This window comes from Neoarius graeffei, chromosome 1 (assembly GCF_027579695.1).
Source record: "Neoarius graeffei isolate fNeoGra1 chromosome 1, fNeoGra1.pri, whole genome shotgun sequence".
Taxonomy (NCBI): Eukaryota; Metazoa; Chordata; class Actinopteri; order Siluriformes; family Ariidae; genus Neoarius; species Neoarius graeffei.
In genome coordinates this window covers 83,274,818-83,294,105 of record NC_083569.1, presented here as the reverse complement: position 1 = coordinate 83,294,105, position 19,288 = coordinate 83,274,818, and the positions used below count along the sequence as shown (strand labels likewise).

General features: G+C 41.5%; 1 protein-coding gene across 1 annotated transcript; it reads right to left on the bottom strand.

Moving 5' to 3' along the window:
- Positions 1-619: 619 nt before the first annotated feature.
- On the bottom strand, positions 620-10,827 carry six7 (SIX homeobox 7). The gene is made up of 3 exons (XM_060919806.1): positions 10,420-10,827; positions 975-1,138; positions 620-791 (listed from the first exon to the last, which is right to left on the bottom strand). Exons 1-3 carry the CDS (start codon positions 10,825-10,827, stop codon positions 620-622), a joined length of 744 nt encoding a protein of 247 aa, XP_060775789.1.
- Positions 10,828-19,288: the final 8,461 nt, after the last annotated feature.

The window sequence follows — 19,288 nt, the reverse complement described above, 5'->3', positions numbered from 1 at the left end:
ACAGATAAAGAGATTCCCCGGGCGCTCTGGTGTGGCTGCCCACTGCTCTGGGTGTGTGTGCGTGTGTTCACTGCTTCAGATGGGTTAAATGCAGAGGATGAATTTCACTGTGCTTGAAGTGTGCATGTGACAAATAAAGGTTTCTTCTTCTTCTTCTTCTTAAACACCACACCAGCAGAGTTTTTAAGCCTCTGAAATAACAGCCTGATCAGATGGATTTATTCATTATACAGGAGAGAAATAATAGTTTTTGGCATTGCCTGAATCAGTTTTCTGATATTTTTTTGGTAGCCCAGCTGTATAATCTCTGATAACTTTGTGCCTGTTACAAATGTGTAAACATTTTATTTTATTTGGCAACAACCAATCAAATTTTAAGTGTCCTTTTAAGTGCAGGGGTATATGTTCACCAAAGCCCTTTACAGTCTCGGATCCAGTCCACATGCTCACTGTACATTTGCTCCAGTTCACTCTCTGTATCTTCCAGAGTGAGTGAGTCACAGTGGCGTTGAAGCCGATCTTTACATCACGTCTCTGTCTGCATGTCTCTGCAGGTTTCTGTGGCTTAGTAGGACTCTGTGTGTGTTTGTTGGTTTTGTTTATGGGTCCAAACCAAGGCTCAGGGCTCAAACTCGCTGTCGCTGATTACTGATATGTCTTGTATGGAGGCTCTGGTGTCCCGGGGTCCTGAACACAAACTGCTGTCCCTGTTCTCTGGACTGCCATTTTGATCTGTGGAAGAACATTCTGGAGAGCTGCCAGGGGGGAGAAGAGCAGGGTCTTGTTGTAGTCTTTAAAGAAAAAAGACAGGAAAACAGAGTATATCGTTAAATATTGTGAATTTATTTTTCTTTCAGATTAGGCTTAGTTTCCTTTCCTTACAGGCATCCTATCAAATCCATGATCATAAAATGGCAAAACATTTATGATCACACTACCCTGCTTGAGCTTTGGGTTGTGTTTGAGACATGTACCTGTTTTTGGCTGATGCTGCTCTGTCTCTTTGGCGTCTGTTCTTAAACCAGTTTCCAACTTGTGTCGGCGTGAGACCTGTAACCTGGGCTAGGTGCCGCTTGCGAGATGGGTTTGGATACGGGTCTTGAAGGTACCATTCTCTAAGCAAACTCCGTGTCCTTTCCTAATGAGCACAGAGAGAATGCAGATTACAAGTGGCCAGTATAAATGAGGTATTTTGTATTAAAGAGATGTCTGATTCAATAAATTAATGAGTGATGAAATTCTGTGTACTTTGTTAAAATTTGTTAAAATTACATTTAATTCCTGGAGAGTCTCCTTTCCTTTCCTCCCAGACTTTTTATTTTAAATTGGTATGGTGTGTGTGGGCGGCACGGTGGTGTAGTGGTTAGCGCTGTCGCCTCACAGCAAGAAGGTCCTGGGTTCGAGCCCCGGGGGCCGGCGAGGGCCTTTCTGTGTGGAGTTTGCATGTTCTCCCCGTGTCCGCGTGGGTTTCCTCCGGGTGCTCCGGTTTCCCCCACAGTCCAAAGACATGCAGGTTAGGTTAACTGGTGACTCTAAATTGACCGTAGGTGTGAATGTGAGTGTGAATGGTTGTTTGTGTCTATGTGTCAGCCCTGTGATGACCTGGCGACTTGTCCAGGGTGTACCCCGCCTTTCGCCCGTAGTCAGCTGGGATAGGCTCCGGCTTGCCTGCGACCCTGTAGAAGGATAAAGCGGCTAGAGATAATGAGATGAGATGAGATGGTGTGTGTATATATACTGTGACACATTGCAAAGTTAGTTGACCAAACTATTTCTGACCTGCAGTAACAATGCTGACCACAAGGGGGAGACAAATACTATGAGTGAGCTCCATAAAGCTACATTACAAAAAAATCCACTGACTCAGCAATTATTTAAGAGCAAAGATCAAGCAATCTCTTGTACATGACAGGCATTTAACATACACTCTTATCCAGAGCGATGTACAACATACCCAGAGGAGTTGGGGGTTAGGTACCTTGCTCAAGGGCACTTCAGCCACACCTGATGGTCCAGGGAATCAAACCAGCAACCTTTTGATCCCAAAGCTGATTCTCTAACTATTAGGCCATGGCTTCCATTGTTATGTTTGGGGCAATGGTGTTCAATATCTCAATTTCTGTATTAATTTACGTAACATTTGACCAACAAGGATCTTGTTTGTTGCAGTAATCTCATTTCTGGTCATTAACAAGCAAAGTCTCTCTTTTTTTAAAGTCTTTCTGTTTTCTGAATAAAGTTAACAAACGAATCTACTAGGCATTAAAACTTCATCCATTTCAGCTCGAGTTTAGAGGATACACTCAGACTCTTGGTGTCTACAATGCAGCAGCTGAGTTAATCTGACTGAGCATTTGTCTTATATGGATTATCATTGTCTACAGTCAAACGAGAGAAATGACTCTCATTGTAAAGGGAAAGAATCTTCAGGGGCAGAGGAGCTTAAACACCACAGGAGGTCCTTGGCACAAGAGGCTTAAAGGGGATTTCCATTGACTTTTTTTTTAACATTTATGCATAATTTGTTGAGTAGTAAGCAAAGTCATTCAGCTTGTTTTGACTAACAATGTACCATTTTAGAAACATTTACAGAGTCAGAATGACTGACTGACTGACAGACAGACAGACAGACAGACAGACAGACAGACAGACAGACAGACAGACAGACAGCTTATTGATCCCAAGGGAAATTGCGATGTTTCCAGTAGAAAAAGGTTGTTTACAACTGCAGAAGCCAGGGGTCAATTAAAAACTTCTGAAATGCTACTTTACAGAAGGTCGTTATAGAAAACGGTTACAAATATGTCGCCTGATGTCTTTAGGACAATTTGCTTTAGTTTTGTACGTTTGTATGGATCAGGTAGTGTTCTCTCGATCAGATTCATGCAAGAAAGGGGAAGCCATGGCCTAATGGTTAGAGAAGAAGCTTTGGGCCCAAAAGGTCAGTGGTTTGAGTCCCTGGACCAGCAGGAATGGCTGAAGTGCCCTTGAGCAAGGCACCTAACCCCCACCTGCTCCCCCACCTGCTCCCCAGGCTGCTCTGGGTATGTTGTACAGTGCTCTGGATAAATGCCTGTAATGTAATGAAGGCACACATCTCAATTCATGACAGGTTAAAGCCAGTCAATACTGCTAAAGCACATCGTCAGTCGGTTTAATTTCATTTAGCCTTACTCCTGAGAAACTTGCTCTTGAGAAGTGGCACATGTGAGTACAAGGGTGTCTATTTCGAAAACATCTCACAGCTGTACCAGTTTAAAATAATACTGTATATCTAATACATGTGGCAATGGCCTAATGAAGGAAAAGTCACAAAGGAGAGAGAGTAGAATTAGAAAATCACAGAGCAGATGGCACTTGGTGGCACTGGAACAGCAAACTAAAGCTAAACATCTGTTTTGCCACATGTGGCAACTTACAATGCCATTAATTCAAAAACCTAGTGTATCTCAAGATGACAATGTGACTCCGCCATACAAATACCATCAGCCACATCTATACAGTCTAATCAGCTCATTATGTAATATAATTAATTTTAGTATAGGTGACTATAGAAAATCGTGCGCGCTGATTGGTCAAGAAATTCGGACTATTTCTTGATAATTACCTCCAGTGAGTCAGCAAAATGACGCCCAATTGCTTTGTCACCATAAGCGAGGAAGAATTACAAATGATGAAAGAAAATGCTGTTTCTAAATGCACTAGAGATGCTACAAAGTTTGGTCTAAAACTATTCAAAGGAAAGGTGGAGTTGTGATTTCTTTTATCTCTTTCAAAACAAAATATTTTATGTGAGTCGGTGTAGATAAGTGACACAACTCTGCACCGCCTTTATTACATTTGCCACTTTTGCAGTTTTAAATAAATGATTTTTAATACAAATTTTTAATCATCTGTGTATTTATACTAAAACAATTGTCTGCTTCAGACTCAGTGAATATTGGGGTGGTGTAGTGGTTAGCGCTGTCGCCTCATAGCAAGAGGGTTCTGGGTTTGACCCCCGATGAAGGCCTTTCTGTGTGGAGTCTGCATGTTCTCCCCATGTTTGTGTGGGTTTCCCCCACAGTTCAAAGACATGCTGTTAAGTTAACTGGCTACTCTAAATTGTCAATAGGCTGTTTCCCAAGCCCAGGGTTGTGGCAGAAAGGGCATCCGGCATAAAACTATGCTCAGTTAATATGACATGTGGATCAATAAGGTCCACATGGACCCTGACCTGGAAACAGTGCTTAGACAAGGGAGAAGATGATGAGGCTCACCAAATATCTTCGTCTTGGTTATTATTCACTTTGCCTTTGGCAAATAATTGTTAAGTATAAAATCCTGTCAGCTCTATAGTTTGGAAATGTGTACAGGGCAAAGAGGAATATGCATGTAAGGAAAATGGCATCATAAAAGTACACAACACATGTAGTTTCAGTAGCAGACTGGCTGATGAGCAGAATAGCTATAGTCATGTTATATATAGTGTTTCCTGGTTTCCGTCACAAACAAGGAAATGAGACAGTGAATTTATCTAGAATGGTACTTTTTTTTCCTATACAAAGGTGGGTTAATTATTTCAAATTAATGTTATAGTATAGGCTATAATATGTTAAATTATTAAATACACAGGACACTTTGGGTGCTCCGGTTTCCCCCACAGTCCAAAGACATGCAGGTTAGGTTAACTGGTGACTCTAAATTGACCGTAGGTGCGAATGTGAGTGTGAATGGTTGTCTGTGTCTATGTGTCAGCCCTGTGATGACCTGGCGACTTGTCCAGGGTGTACCCCGCCTTTCGCCCGTAGCCAGCTGGGATAGGCTCCAGCTTGCCTGCGACCCTGTAGAAGGATAAAGCGGCTAGAGATAATGAGAATGAGACAGGACACTTTTTCCATGGAATAAAAACGTGTTCTATTCCCTTCTAGCGGGTTTCATTCATTTGGTTTGATAGCATGCAATATTATCATATCACTTTTCCTACATGTATTATGTCACTCTACTCAATGGAGAATGATCATTCAATATGGTTTACGATATTGCATGGTTGTCAAGACAACATGACGTCACACGTCGGAGATGATGCGAATATTCAACGAGAGTTTTCTGCTGCGCATGCACAGAAGCATTTCTTTATTTGCAGAGAAAGAGAGAAGACGAGGTTAATCCAGTGCTACTGCTAGGATTAGCTATGCTATAATTAAGCACGAAATAAATAAACTGAAACTGAAGACGTGCTGAACGCCCAAAAGGCTACCAAAACTTCATTAGATATTCTTCACGCATATTTACAAAAGAAAAACATATCAACGGACATCAAAAAACTGGAAAAGAAACACATCGGAGATGTAAAACTTCTGCACTGGTGAGCAATTGTGACGATTTATAAACAAACATGGCTGCCAGGTTTGCTTTCTTGAAAAGGGAAGATTTTGAGAGAATTTTGAAAGAGAAAGATGTGTTGAACACCTGAAAGGAATGTGTATGTATTATAATAATAATAATAATAATAATAATAATAATAACTTTGACTCTTTCAGTATCATGCTAGCTAAATGGAATGTATCTAATATACCACTCAGTGCCAAACAATATTATTTAAAGTAAGACGGCCTTTCGATTTTATAAAATCGGTGAAATTTAGTTCCATCTGAAATTTGGACATTGTTATATATGTTTATTTCTGTTATATCTCACAAAAACCCAGGTCATTCTGTGGCTGGAAAATTATTTAATTTGAGGGGATTCCCTAGCAAATAATGTGCATGAAATTGCTCACTTCGCGCAGTCAAGCAGACAGAGGAAGTCCATGGGCACATGCGCAGGTTTACTTTCTTCTTCTTTTGGGTTTTACAGCAGCTGGTATCCACAGTGTTGCATTACTGCCATCTACAGGTTTACCTTTGACCGTGCACTGACAGTTCCATCATTCTCTCGCTAAACAAGCAGTTGATCACACCGAGGTGCTCGCTGACCGCCGATATTTATTAGTTTGGTCCTGCGTTTCCTTTCCTTTGTATATAACATAATGTCTTTTCTTCTCGCTTTCCGTTACTGTACTCGGTCTTTCACGTTTCACTCACACACTCACATCCTCCATTTTTCTCTCCTGTTTCAAATTTGTATCCCACAATGCCTTGCATGAACGGAGAAAGCCCACCACATGATGAATAACATAGTATCTTGTATTGCATCATGGTGAAGCAAGAAAAAATAGTGCAGAATTTAGGGTCATATGGCTCTAAATTAATTAATCATTCTATTAAAAAAACCTAATCAAATTGGAAGTCTGTGATATGAATTCAGTAACTTTCGGTCAACTAAACAAAAATAATTGGGTGTCGGGGGAAATTCTTTTGATGACCTAAACTTGAAAAATCTGAAAGGCAGTCTACCTTTAAATAGCTAATAATTCTTGGCCTAAATGTCTGTACACTACAGTTTATGCTATTTGATAAGCCAAGAACCTTTAAGAGTCCAAAAACCTTCATGGGTTTAGAGGTATTTGGATAGTTTAGGGCCCCATCCATCCATCCATTATCTGTAGCCGCTGTGATTAATTACAGTAAATAGGACCTGTTCATCAAAGTTTCACACAGTTGGAATGAATTCTACTATTGGTAGACCAGCTCTTGACTGCCAGTCCCAGAAATCCACAACACTACATAGACTGTAGTAATATTATTGAATGTGTGAATTCTCCCATTTTGCATGCAAAGTAGGTTATGTTTTCGGTAGCGTTGGTTTGTTTGTTTGTTTGTTTGTTTGTCTGTTAGCAACATTACGGAAAAAGTTATGAACGGATTGCTCTGAAATTTTTTCCAGAGGTGTGACTGGCCACAAGTAACAATCCATTAAATTTTGGCAGTGATCCAGATCACTATCTGGATCGCGGAATTTTTTAACCTAACTGCATGTCTTTAGACTGTGGGAGCAGGGGCGGACTTACCATTAGGCAAACCAAGGCGGTTGCCTAGGGCCCCCAAAATTTGGGGGCCCCTAACAGTCAGCCCCATCATGGTAAACACCAAACAATATATCTGTAATCTTAATTTGTCTCTGATATTAAGTAGTCAACGATATAAATGGAAAAACACACCAAAATAGCATCAGAATATCGAATTCATGTGTATAGTATTTGTCCCAGCACACACACACACCCTGGTTGTTTTACATTGGACTAGTCCATGATCTGATGACGTAGACAGGTGCGCGACGGAAATTCAAACCAAAGCAGAGGGAACTGTAAACAAGATGAAGCGCAGTTATGAGAGTGGTTGCACTAAACGGAAAAAAAAGGGCACAAAGCAAAAAGAATACAGCTGCACTTCTGAAACTAACTACAGTTTTCAAATTACATTTTTTATATATAATCTGGAATATCAAGAGTAGTAGCTGAAGTAGCCTGTTTATTTATTTATTCAAATCAATCTAATTATTATAGCTGTCGGTCAAATATGCAACCTTTTTCAAGAAGCAACTTTAAAGCAATCCTTTTATTGTTGCAAGTTAGAGCATAAGTGGATATTGATTCAAATTGTGACTGAGGGGGAAAAAGGTATCAGTCATAGCTTGACGGTTTTAGTTGCAGCGGCATCGTGGCAGCAGTTGACTTTCTACCACTTTTACACTCTTTTCTGGAGACCAGAAAGACAGTAACAATAGGATTATATAGATGATGAAGGCCAGGAGAAGTACATGGAGAAGAGACAAGCAAGAAAGGCACAAAGGAGAGAGGGAGACCTGAAACATAAAGGCAAAATAGACACACAGATGAAGAAAAACAGGGGTACAGATCAAGAAATGGAAGACAGGGACAAAGAGAAGGTATTCATTTTAACAATACATTTTGGGTATTTATTTCTACTGTTCCATGATTGATTTGCTGTTGTCTTGTGTCACAGTAGTGAAAGATAATAAGAGACAAGACGGATGGACAACACCAATTTCTGCCAGTGAGCTCTTGCTGAACAAGGTACCGTATGTGATTTGACAAAGGATTACTTGTGTTCATAGATCATATCATCAAAGAAAAAAGTGTATTGAGTTGTTTTGTTATAATGCTGTGTTGTTTATTGTAGTTTGGGTTCCATACCTCTGCACACCACCTTTCTATGAAGACTTTGGAGAAGCCAGCAACAAGTAGGACTTTCTTTTTCATATGATTATGATGAACAATGGACATTTGGAGATTAAGGACTTTTCAGTAATGTACTGGCTGCAACCTTTAAAAACTCATACTTCTCTCTTTCTCTACCCCCCCCTCGCACACACACAAACACTCTCTCTCCCTCTCTCACACACACACACACACCTACACCCCATTATGGAATGGTGATGGAATACATGAACAATGGAATTTTGAAGATTAAGGACATTTCAGTAATGTACTGGCTGCATCCTTTACAAACTCACAATCCCTCTGTCTCTCAACCACTGTATTGCCTGTCACTAAATGGCTCACTCACTCACTCCCTCCCTCACTCTCTCTCACACACACAAACTCTCTCTCTCTCTCTCTCTCTCTCTCTCATACATTTATCTTGCCATCAGTCTTATCCCATTGAAATGTAGAGGTTTCGGTAGAGTAATATCCATTTGTGTTGTAGTTCTGATAACAGTAAGATCATTTTGTATCTCTGGTAATGTGTATCTGGTAATATGTATCCGTTTGTGTTCTACTTCTGATAAGAATAAGATAATTTTATATCTGGTAATATGTATCTGTGGAGTAAAAATAATAATTGGATTTCAGATATCCTTGTTTTATTAAAATATGGAGATTGACTCTTAAAATTGGCTATCTCTCTCTACTGTCTCTTCTTCTGTTGTTTGCCTTGTCACTCTCTCACTTTCTGGTTTGATCTGAGCAATAAACACTGTCAGAATTTTGGCAAATGCTGGAGTAATCTCAAACCTGTTTCACTGTGGAGCTTATTTGGGGCACACTGTTAGTGGCAGTTTGCTATCTTTTTTTCTGAATTTACAGCAAGGAGATATGACATGTGCCAAGTAGGGATGACCATTATTCTGTATGTGTGTTTCAAGACTGACTTTTGAGGGCCCCATGTCTGTATTTCGCCTAGGGCCCCAAAATGGCTAGAACCGCCCCTGTGTGGGAGGAAACCCAGACAGACACAGGGAGAACATGCAAACTCCACACAGAGAGGCCCTCGCCAGCCACTGGGTTTGAACCCAGAACCTTCTTGCTGTGAGGCAACTGTGCTAACCACTACACCACCATGCCACCCAGCATGTGTATTACCTCCATAAGGAGGTTATGTTTTCGGTAGCGTTGGTTTGTTTGTTTGTTGGTTTGTCTGTTAGCAACATTACGGAAAAAGTTATGAACGGATTGCTCTGAAATTTTTTTCCAGAGGTGTGACTGGCCACAAGTAACAATCCATTAAATTTTGGCGGTGATCCGGATCACTGTCTGGATCCCAGAATTTTTTAAAGGATTCTTGGCAGAGGTCTGCGCTCTTCAAGTGCTTTTCTAGTTTGTTTATGGGATTGGTTTTGGATCCACCACAGTCTTGAGCTTGAGATTCTGAAGATGAAAGAATGAATTATTATTGTGATGATTATTATTATTATCATTATCCAATCATCCTGTGCAGGGTCGCAGGCAAGCTGGAGCCTATCCCAGCTGACACATAGAGACAAACAACCATTCACAGTCAGTTTAGAGCCACCAATTAGTCTAACCTTTGGACTGTGGGAGAAAACCGGAGCACCCCCACACGGAAACGGGGAGAACATACAAGCCCCACACAGAAAGGCCCTCACCAGCCGCTGGGCTCGAACCCAGAACCTTCTTGCTGTGAGGCGACAGTGCTAACCACGACACCACCATGGCTTGCAAAATGGTTTTATTATGCACTGTTCCTGTTGGTTATACAGTACAGAGTTGTTCTGCCAGTGGTACATCTCAAGGACCCTGCTTCAGTTATCTCATCTCATCATCTCTAGCCGCTTTATCCTGTTCTACAGGATCGCAGGAGTGGAGCCTATCCCAGCTGACTACGGGCGAAAGGCGGGGTACACCCTGGACAAGTCACCAGGTCATCACAGGGCTGACACATAGACACAGACAACCATTCACACTCTCATTCACACCTACGGTCAATTTAGAGTCACCAGTTAACCTAACCTGCATGTCTTTGGACTGTGGGGGAAACCGGAGCACCCGGAGGAAACCCACGCGGACACGGGGAGAACATGCAAACTCTGCACAGAAAGGCCCTCGCCGGCCACGGGGCTCGAACCCGGACCTTCTTGCTGTGAGGCGACAGCGCTAACCACTACACTACCGTGCCGCCCTGCTTCAGTTATGTAAAACTTTAATTGAAGGCAATTTATTTAAAAATGAATAAATAAAGTGGAATTAACTCAACACTCTAATTAATAATGCGAGTTCGTGTCTTCAGTGTTTACCTTGAAACAGTGTGTTTTCTGCTCGCCATCCCAGATAGTGCGGGGAAGCGGAAACTTCTTGCGGATGCGGTATTTCTCCACGGGGCCCAGCGGCCTGCCGCGCATGCGCTCCGCCTCCCGGTAATGCGCGAGCATCCACAGGTCCTGCAGCTTGGCATGGGACTCGCGCGTGAACCGGTGGCTCTGCAGGATGCGGTAAAGCGCCTCGAAATCCCCGCCGTGGAACGCGACCAGAGCGCGCGCGCGCATCACCGACTCGTGCCGGTGCAGCGCCTCTCCTGCGGAACCGGAGGCCGCCGCCGGGAGTGACCACAGGAAGCGGCCCAGGCGCTCCATGTCACCGGTTTCCTCCAAGTTCTCACACACTCGAGCCACCTGATCCGCCGTAAACATCGGCAAAGGAAACATCTTGTTCTTCTTACTGCGTTAGTCTCCTGTCCAGGTGCCACACGCGCGCGCTAAACAAAAAACAATTGATGAAGTAAAGTTAAAGCAGAACTTTGCGCATCTTTTAGCTATAAAAAGCGCACAGATTTGTGCACAGCTCTCTGATCAGGACGTGTGAGTGACTGATGTAAGGCTGTGTGTCAGGTTGTAGTTAAGGAGGAGACAGAGCAGAAGTCACGCGCATTTATAGTCAGGACCCTATTAGCCTGGGCAGTTGTTTGGAGAGGGGATTAAACTCCTCAGTCATTAGCCACTTAGTAGGGGGGAGTGAACACTGAGGTGAGCGACTGATCAAACTGCTCCTTAAGCCTTGGAATACATTGAACTCTAGGATTGCAAACAAAGAAACAACTTTATTCATCACACACTTGTAAAATTTCCTCTCTGCATTTAACCCATCTGAAGCAGTGAACACACCCAGAGCAGTGGGCAGCCATGCTAACAGCGCCCAGGGAGCAGTTAGGAGCCTTGCTCAAGGCCATCCCATATTAACCTAACCACATGTCTTTAGACCATGGGAGGAAACCCAGATAGACACGGGGAGAACATGCAAACTCCACACAGAAAGGCCCTCGCCAGCCGCTGGGTTTGAACCCAGAACCTTCTTGCTGTGAGGCGACCATGCTAACCACTACACCACCTTGCCAGCATGCTTATTTAATTGTTTCATTGCTCCGGCTTACTCCAGTGCGCACTCATGGTGTATTGATCATCTTCTTTTTTTAATTTCATTAGCCCTTACTAAGATGTAAATGCTTTATATATATCCATCCATCCATTATCTGTAGCCGCTTTTCCTGTTTAGGGTCGCAGGCAAGCTGGATCCTATCCCAGCTGACTATGGGCGAGAGGCGGGGTACACCCTGGACAAGTCGCCAGATCATTGCAGGGCGACACATAGAAACGAACAACCATTCACACTCACATTCACACCCACACCAATGGTCAATTTAGAGCCACCAATTAACCTAACCGCATGTCTTTGGACTGTGGGGGAAACCGGAGCACCCGGAAGAAAGCCATGCAGACACGGGGAGAACATATACACAGAAAAGCCCCCGGCAGGCACTGGGCTTGAACCCAGAACCTTCTTGCTGTGAGGTGACAGTGTGCTAACCACCGTACCACCCTGCTTTTTATATATATTGTTGTTGTTTTTAAATAGGTATATGCTTTTTATATATATTGTTCACCGGGAAAGAGAAAGACACGTTAAACAACTGAAAGGCTACCGAAACATCATTATATATTCTTCACACCTATTTCCAAGAGAAAAACATACCAAGTCACACCAAAAAACTGGAAAAGAGACACATCAGAGATGTAAAACTGTGTGGCGTGTATACACACACACAAACAATCCCAAGTCGCACAATATACACAATGAAATATTTTTTTTCTATCTTTCAAATTACAACCCCGATTCCAAAAAAGTTGGGACAAAGTACAAATTGTAAATAAAAACGGAATGCAATAATTTACAAATCTCAAAAACTGATATTGTATTCACAATAGATCATAGACAACATATCAAATGTCGAAAGTGAGACATTTTGAAATTTCATGCCAAATATTGGCTCATTTGAAATTTCATGACAGCAGCACATCTCAAAAAAGTTGGGACAGGGGCAATAAGAGGCTGGAAAAGTTAAAGGTACAAAAAAGGAACAGCTGGAGGACCAAATTGCAACTCATTAGGTCAATTGGCAATAGGTCATTAACATGACTGGGTATAAAAAGGGCATCTTGGAGTGGCAGCGGCTCTCAGAAGTAAAGATGGGAAGAGGATCACCAATCCCCCTAATTCTGCGCCGACAAATAGTGGAGCAATATCAGAAAGGAGTTTGACAGTGTAAAATTGCAAAGAGTTTGAACATATCATCATCTACAGTGCATACTATCATTAAAAGATTCAGAGAATCTGGAAGAATCTTTGTGCGTAAGGGTCAAGGCCAGAAAACCATACTGGGTGCCTGTGATCTTCAGGCCCTTTGATGGCACTGCATCACATACAGGCATGCTTCTGTATTGGAAATCACAAAATGGGCTCAGGAATATTTCCAGAGAACATTATCTGTGAACACAATTCACCGTGCCATCCGCCGTTGCCAGCTAAAACTCAATAGTTCAAAGAAGAAGTTGTATCTAAACATGATCCAGAAGCGCAGACGTCTTCTCTGGGCCAAGGCTCATTTAAAATGGACTGTGGCAAAGTGGAAAACTGTTCTGTGGTCAGACAAATCAAAATTTGAAGTTCTTTATGGAAATCAGGGACACCGTGTCATTCGGACTAAAGAGGAGAAGGACGACCCAAGTTGTTTTCAGCACTCAGTTCAGAATCCTGCATCTCTGATGGTATGGGGTTGCATTAATGCGTGTGGCATGGGCAGCTTACACATCTGGAAAGACACCATCAATGCTGAAAGGTATATCCAGGTTCTAGAGCAACATATGCTCCCATCCAGATGACGTCTCTTTCAGGGAAGACCTTGCATTTTCCAACATGACAATGCCAAACCACATACTGCATCAATTACAGCATCATGGCTGCGTAGAAGAAGGGTCCGGGTACTGAACTGGCCAGCCTGCAGTCCAGATCTTTCACCCATAGAAAACATTTGGCGCATCATAAAACGGAAGATATGACAAAAAAGACCTAAGACAGTTGAGCAACTAACCTACATTAGACAAGAATGGGTTAACATTCCTATCCCTAAACTTGAGCAACTTGTCTCCTCAGTCCCCAGATGTTTACAGACTGTTGTAAAGAGAAAAGGGGATGTCTCACAGTGGTAAACATGGCCTTGTCCCAACTTTTTTTTAGATGTGTTGTTGTCACAGGGGCGTATCACCCGCGGGGGATGTGTACGTTTCATCCCCCCACTTTTGTCAGATTAAAATGACATCATTATGAAAATTATACAGCTACTATAAAATGTGTAACAAGGAAGTAAACTATTGCCATAACATTAGACAAAAAACAGCCACGCAACGGACTCAAAACAGTTTTTCTCACCTGACCAATCAGCAGTTGCATGAATATAATAACCAGTTTGCGTAGTGTGCCGAAAACACTCAATAATACAGTATCTGTCTGCAGAGCTGCAGAGCCAACACCAGTTTTACCGATCCTGATTCACCATTCCAGGTTTGACGTCACATGCGGTGCACTGTAAAAAAAAATCTTGTCAAATTTACAGTGAAAAACTGGCAGCTGTGGTTGCCATTTTTTCACCGTAAAAAATACAGTGACAGTGTATATGGCTTTACGGTAAGGTATATCAACACTTGTAAAAACAACAGTTTGAAAATGTTCAATTTTACAGGTATTCAATGTACAATAATCAGTACATAACTGTTAATTTTACGGATATTCATTGTACAATAAACAATGATTCAAAATGATGGTTACAAGCAATGATCTACTAGACAGATATATTTTTTTTAGAATTTTTTCACCTTTATTGGATAGGACAGTGTAGAGACAGGAAATGAGCTGGAAAGAGAGACAGGGAGGGATCGGGAAATGACCTCAGGTCGGAATTGAACCCAGGTCCCCAGATTCATTGTATGACGCCTTAGTTGACTGAGCCACAATGGTGGGCATGTTTTTGTTTTTTTAACAGGGCAATGATGTAATTTTAACCATCACATTCTGTTTTAGTCTTACAGTTTGTCTGTGTTTAAACTACAACAATTTGTAAATTATACAAAAAAATATGATCAATTCAACATATTCTTACTGTTAAATTAACAGTGGCATTTGGTTAGGAGTTTTACAGTATATTGATGTAAATTACACACTGCTTCATTGTTTTTGTATTTACAGTTTTTTTATGTCATGATTTTAAATAAATTCACTGTTAATTCTACGGACATTTTTTACAGTGTGCTTACTGTGCCTGGCTCTGCGGCTCTGCAGACAGACCCTTCTCAAAGCACTTGCGATGATTGCTCAACAATTTGTTTCTTATAAGGAGCAAAGAAAAAACACATTTGGTTGTTTCAAACACAAATAGTGTGTCAGGGTAAAGTAAGGTTGTCAGGATTTGTTGACAGTGATGTTAAATAGTAGTAGTTACTAGTTGTAAAGTCAGTTGAGGCAAGTTTTTTATTACGAGTGTGTGTGTTTGTACCAAGTCTACTTTTCATGCATTATAACTGCTTATCACTTTTTAGAAGAGTTTTTCAATTGAGATTTAAAGGCATTTCAAATCGAATGAATGTTCAATAATTGTTGTACAGTAATGTTATTTGGCCATTAAGTGTTTGTTGTATGTGTAGTCTGTTGCATCATTTTCTAATTTTATGCATTAAACCTGATGTAATGCATGATGCAAACAAGTTTTGTACACGAGTTTGAATAATTAAAGACATTAAAAGCAGGAACTGCCCCGTCTTATTTGAATGCTATACTAAAGAGGTCCTTCCAGGATGCTGCACTTCTCCAACATGAACTGATTAGCCATGCCTCCTGCTCACACAAAGCGATCCCAGTCCAAACTGTTATGCATGATGGTGTATGATCTATACACTGTATGACTTCTTGGGCTATGTGAAGTTTTTGGTTTTGTTTATATCAGTGTATACCAGTGTAGGCAGCAATACTGACGTCTCTGTTATAGAACAGTATCCTGTTACCTAGAATTATTACTCAATACTTTTTGCCTTCACTTACTGAATAATTACATAGCCCTGGCAGTAACAACACCCAAACCCAACATGATAGATCTCTGCATGAAATGCAGAACTTGGCTGGAGTCAACTGGATTTGTAGGCTTTCTGCTGTCCTCCCTTTCATTTGCATCCATGGACCATGGGTATGAAAAAGTTCCATATCAGTCATTGACAGTACATCACAGTGTACACGCCGGGTGTGTATATAGCCATAAACCGATTTCTAATGATATGGTTTCTCCATTCCAGAACACCCCCACTTTTGGAAAGCTTGATACGCCCCTGTGTTGTCATGAAATTTAAAATCACCTAATTTTTCTCTTTAAATGATACATTTTCTCAGTTTAAACATTTGATATGTCATCTATGTTCTATTCTGAATAAAATATGGAATATTGAATCTTCCACATCATTGCATTCCATTTTTATTTATAATTTGTACTTTGTCCCAACTTTTTTGGAATCAGGGTTGTAGAAGTGAATGATTTCTGTGTCCTTTTAGAAAGTAAGGAGAGACTGTCAGGCTCTTGGGGTGTGGAGTGTGATGGTTTGTTGTTGGCTGTTGAATAGAGAATGGGGGTTGGCCCTGAAGGGCAAATCACAAGCACAAATTGGAAAACACAACAAATTACACAACACAACAGCTAAACTGAAAACACAACCACATTAACTTCTACCGGAAATAGTAGAGACGTGCTATCAACAAGGATCATCTCTGATTGGATGAATGCACTGTCTGTGTTTTTAACCAGAAGTAAATGTGCCACACACGCCATTTGGTCCCAGGCCTTGCAAGCAGTAAGCAACCAGGATGCAGGAAGAAGGAATACTAACAATTATTATACATACAGGACACTTTTTCAATGGAATAAAAACATGTATTCTATTCCCCACTAGCAGGTTTCATTCATTTGGTTTGATAGCATGCAAAATTGTTAGCATATTGCTTATCCTATATGTATTACATCACTCTACCCAATAGAGAATGAGCGTTGAATATGGTTTACGATATTGCATGGTTGTCAAGACAACATGACATCACACATCAGAGACGATGCGAATATTCAATGAGAAAGTTTTCTGCTGCACATGTACAGCAGCATTTCTTTGTTCACTGGGAAAGAGAAAGAGAAACACCTGAAACACTTCATTAGATATTCTTCACACCTATTTACAAGAGAAAAGCATACCAACATACATCAAAAAACTGGAAAAGAGACACGTCAGAGATGTAAAACTTCCACGCTAGCAAGCGACTGTGATAATTTGTAAACAAGCATGGCTGCCAGGTTTGCTTCATTAAATATGGAAGGTTTTGAGAGAATTTTGAAAGAGAAAGATGCGTTGAACACCCAAAAGGAATGTGTATGTATTATAATAATAATAATAATAATAATAATAATGGCTTTTTGTGGTATATCAGATATATTCCATTCAGTTACTCGTCTTCAACTCTAGCTGAATGGAATATATCTGATATATCACTCAACGCCAGCCAATATTATTTAGATAAGTCAGAGGCTACTCTTTGATATTGAGATGTCAAGTCAAGTTTGTTTGTATAGCGCTTTTAACAATAGATATTGTCCCAAAGCAGCTTTACAGAATCTGAATGACCCAAGACATGAGCTAATTTTATCCCTAATCTATCCCCAATGAGCAAGCCCGTGGCGACGGTGGCAAGGAAAAACTCCCCCAGACGACACGAGGAAGAAACCTCGAGAGGAACCAGACTCAAAAGGGAACCCATCCTCACCTGGACAACAACAGACAACATGACTATAACATTAACAGTTTTAACATGAAGTCAGTTTCGTTGATGTTATAACTCTTCATTCATGGAAACTTGAGTGCAAAACTGTTCATGACAACCACAGTCCCAAAGTTAGCAAGTCAACTGTAGTCCTCAGCCACAAAAGCATTACTGTAAGTTTCCAGACTTTTGTATTGCCATAATTGTGGGAAGATAATCCCAGAACACATACTGCCAAACTTTTACAGTGGTTGTGGCAAGGGGCTTCGAGAAATTAACATTGAACTTCTTTGTCAGTATTCCTTCTTCACGCTTCCTGGTTGCTTTACTGTTTGCAAGGCCTGGGATCAAATGACATGTGACGCATTTCCTTCTGCTTAACAAGACAGACAATGTGCTCGTCCAATTAGTGATGAGCTTTGTCGATAGCACGTTCCTACTATTTCCAGTAGAAGTTAATGTCCTTGTGATTTGTGGTTGTGATTTGCCCTTTAGGGCCACCGTAGGGGCAATTTGTATTAGAATCTATCTGTGAATTGTTTGTTAGCTGAACAGCTTAAGGCTACGTTTACATTACGTCGAATCAGCGGATCATCAGATTAACGTTCTTAAAACGATTCGCGTTTACATAAAACCGTTAGCCGTGCACACAGCAACACCAATACGCGGATACGCTCGGCTCCGCAGGCATCCTGCGCTCCAAATCACTCCGCCCTGAACAGCGAGTGCCCTCTGGAGGGTGCGCACTCCGGCCCTGCGCAGCTCACAGAGCGCGCGAGTGAAGTGAACAAGCCACGATTCGGGACTGAGCCGCTGTGTGTGAGATCCCAGCGCATATCACTTATTACTTGCAAGTGGAAGGATGGCAAGCCTAAAGACAATCATAACTACACAATGGGCAGTATTTGCATCAGTATTTGCAGTATTTTCATACTTTTATACTCTTTAATGAAAGGTGATACAAGGCGGAAGTCTGCGCCGTTTTTCAGCAGTCGCGTCACATGACCAACGCCAGCGAATCAGGAAGGTGGATGTCACAGTGACGTTGTCCAATGAGACGCCAGCTAGAGCTCAGCACAGCGTATTCGCGTATTCTCAATGTTTACACAGCACCGGAGCTGATACGATCTAGATTGAATACGTGGACGCTGGCGGATTCCCGTTTCCCCGCTTTTTCAGGGGGGTTAATGTAAACGGACAGTGCATCCGCGAAGAAAACGAGACAGATACGGTCTAGTGTAAACGTAGCCTGAGAGAGACTTGAACCTGTTAGACAAATGCAAAGTCGTTGACAGGAGGGCAGAGACTGGGCCTTTTCTTTCTACAGTATACAGTGTTGTTCTGACTTTATATTTACTACATTGCACAAGATGTGTCAAAAATGATTGTTTTTAGTGTAGGAAAAGCTCAGCATTCCACATAGGCCTTGAGAGACTACATAATCTACAAACTATTTACTTTATTTCATTGGATGAAAGAAATCTTGGAGAAGCAATCCTGAATAGATCACTCATTATTTGTCAGGGCGTATATTTTGTCTAATCCTTTACATACTAGTTGAGAGTTTTATTAAAACTCCCAGTATTTATCGGTCATCTTTAATTGGGCTTTGCTTTTCAACTGCATTGTTTAAATTGCAGAGCTGCTCCTTTGAGATACACGTTGGTTAAAGTGGCCCAGATTCCTCCTTTACCTGCCTGCTTAATACTGTGTAAATTAATCTGCACCCTTTAAGCTACACCATGTCCTCAGCTGCCCTGAAACAGGATAAAACCCATCTGTGCACTTGCTGTGGGGATAACATGGCTACGTCCCAAAGCACACACTAATGCCGGGATCAGACTCCATGAGTTTTTTGTCTTTCACAAGGGTCACCATGTCAGATAAAGTGATCATAGTGCCATAAACTCTTGCTATGTCTTGGTCAGGAGACTGGCAATGCAACAAGTTTGATCTTGACCAATCAGCGTTCATATCCAAACATTGGAGGAG

Bases quoted from the DNA above. Each gene is read 5' to 3' on its own strand.
- six7 (XM_060919806.1), bottom strand. From the start codon at position 10,827: ATGTTTCCTTTGCCGATGTTTACGGCGGATCAGGTGGCTCGAGTGTGT. The intron at 1,139-10,419 runs GTAAACACTGAA...TGTGCTCATTAG, and splicing joins AGAAAACACACTGTTTCAAG to GAAAGGACACGGAGTTTGCT. The intron at 792-974 runs GTACATGTCTCA...TTTTCTTTAAAG, and splicing joins GCAGCATCAGCCAAAAACAG to ACTACAACAAGACCCTGCTC.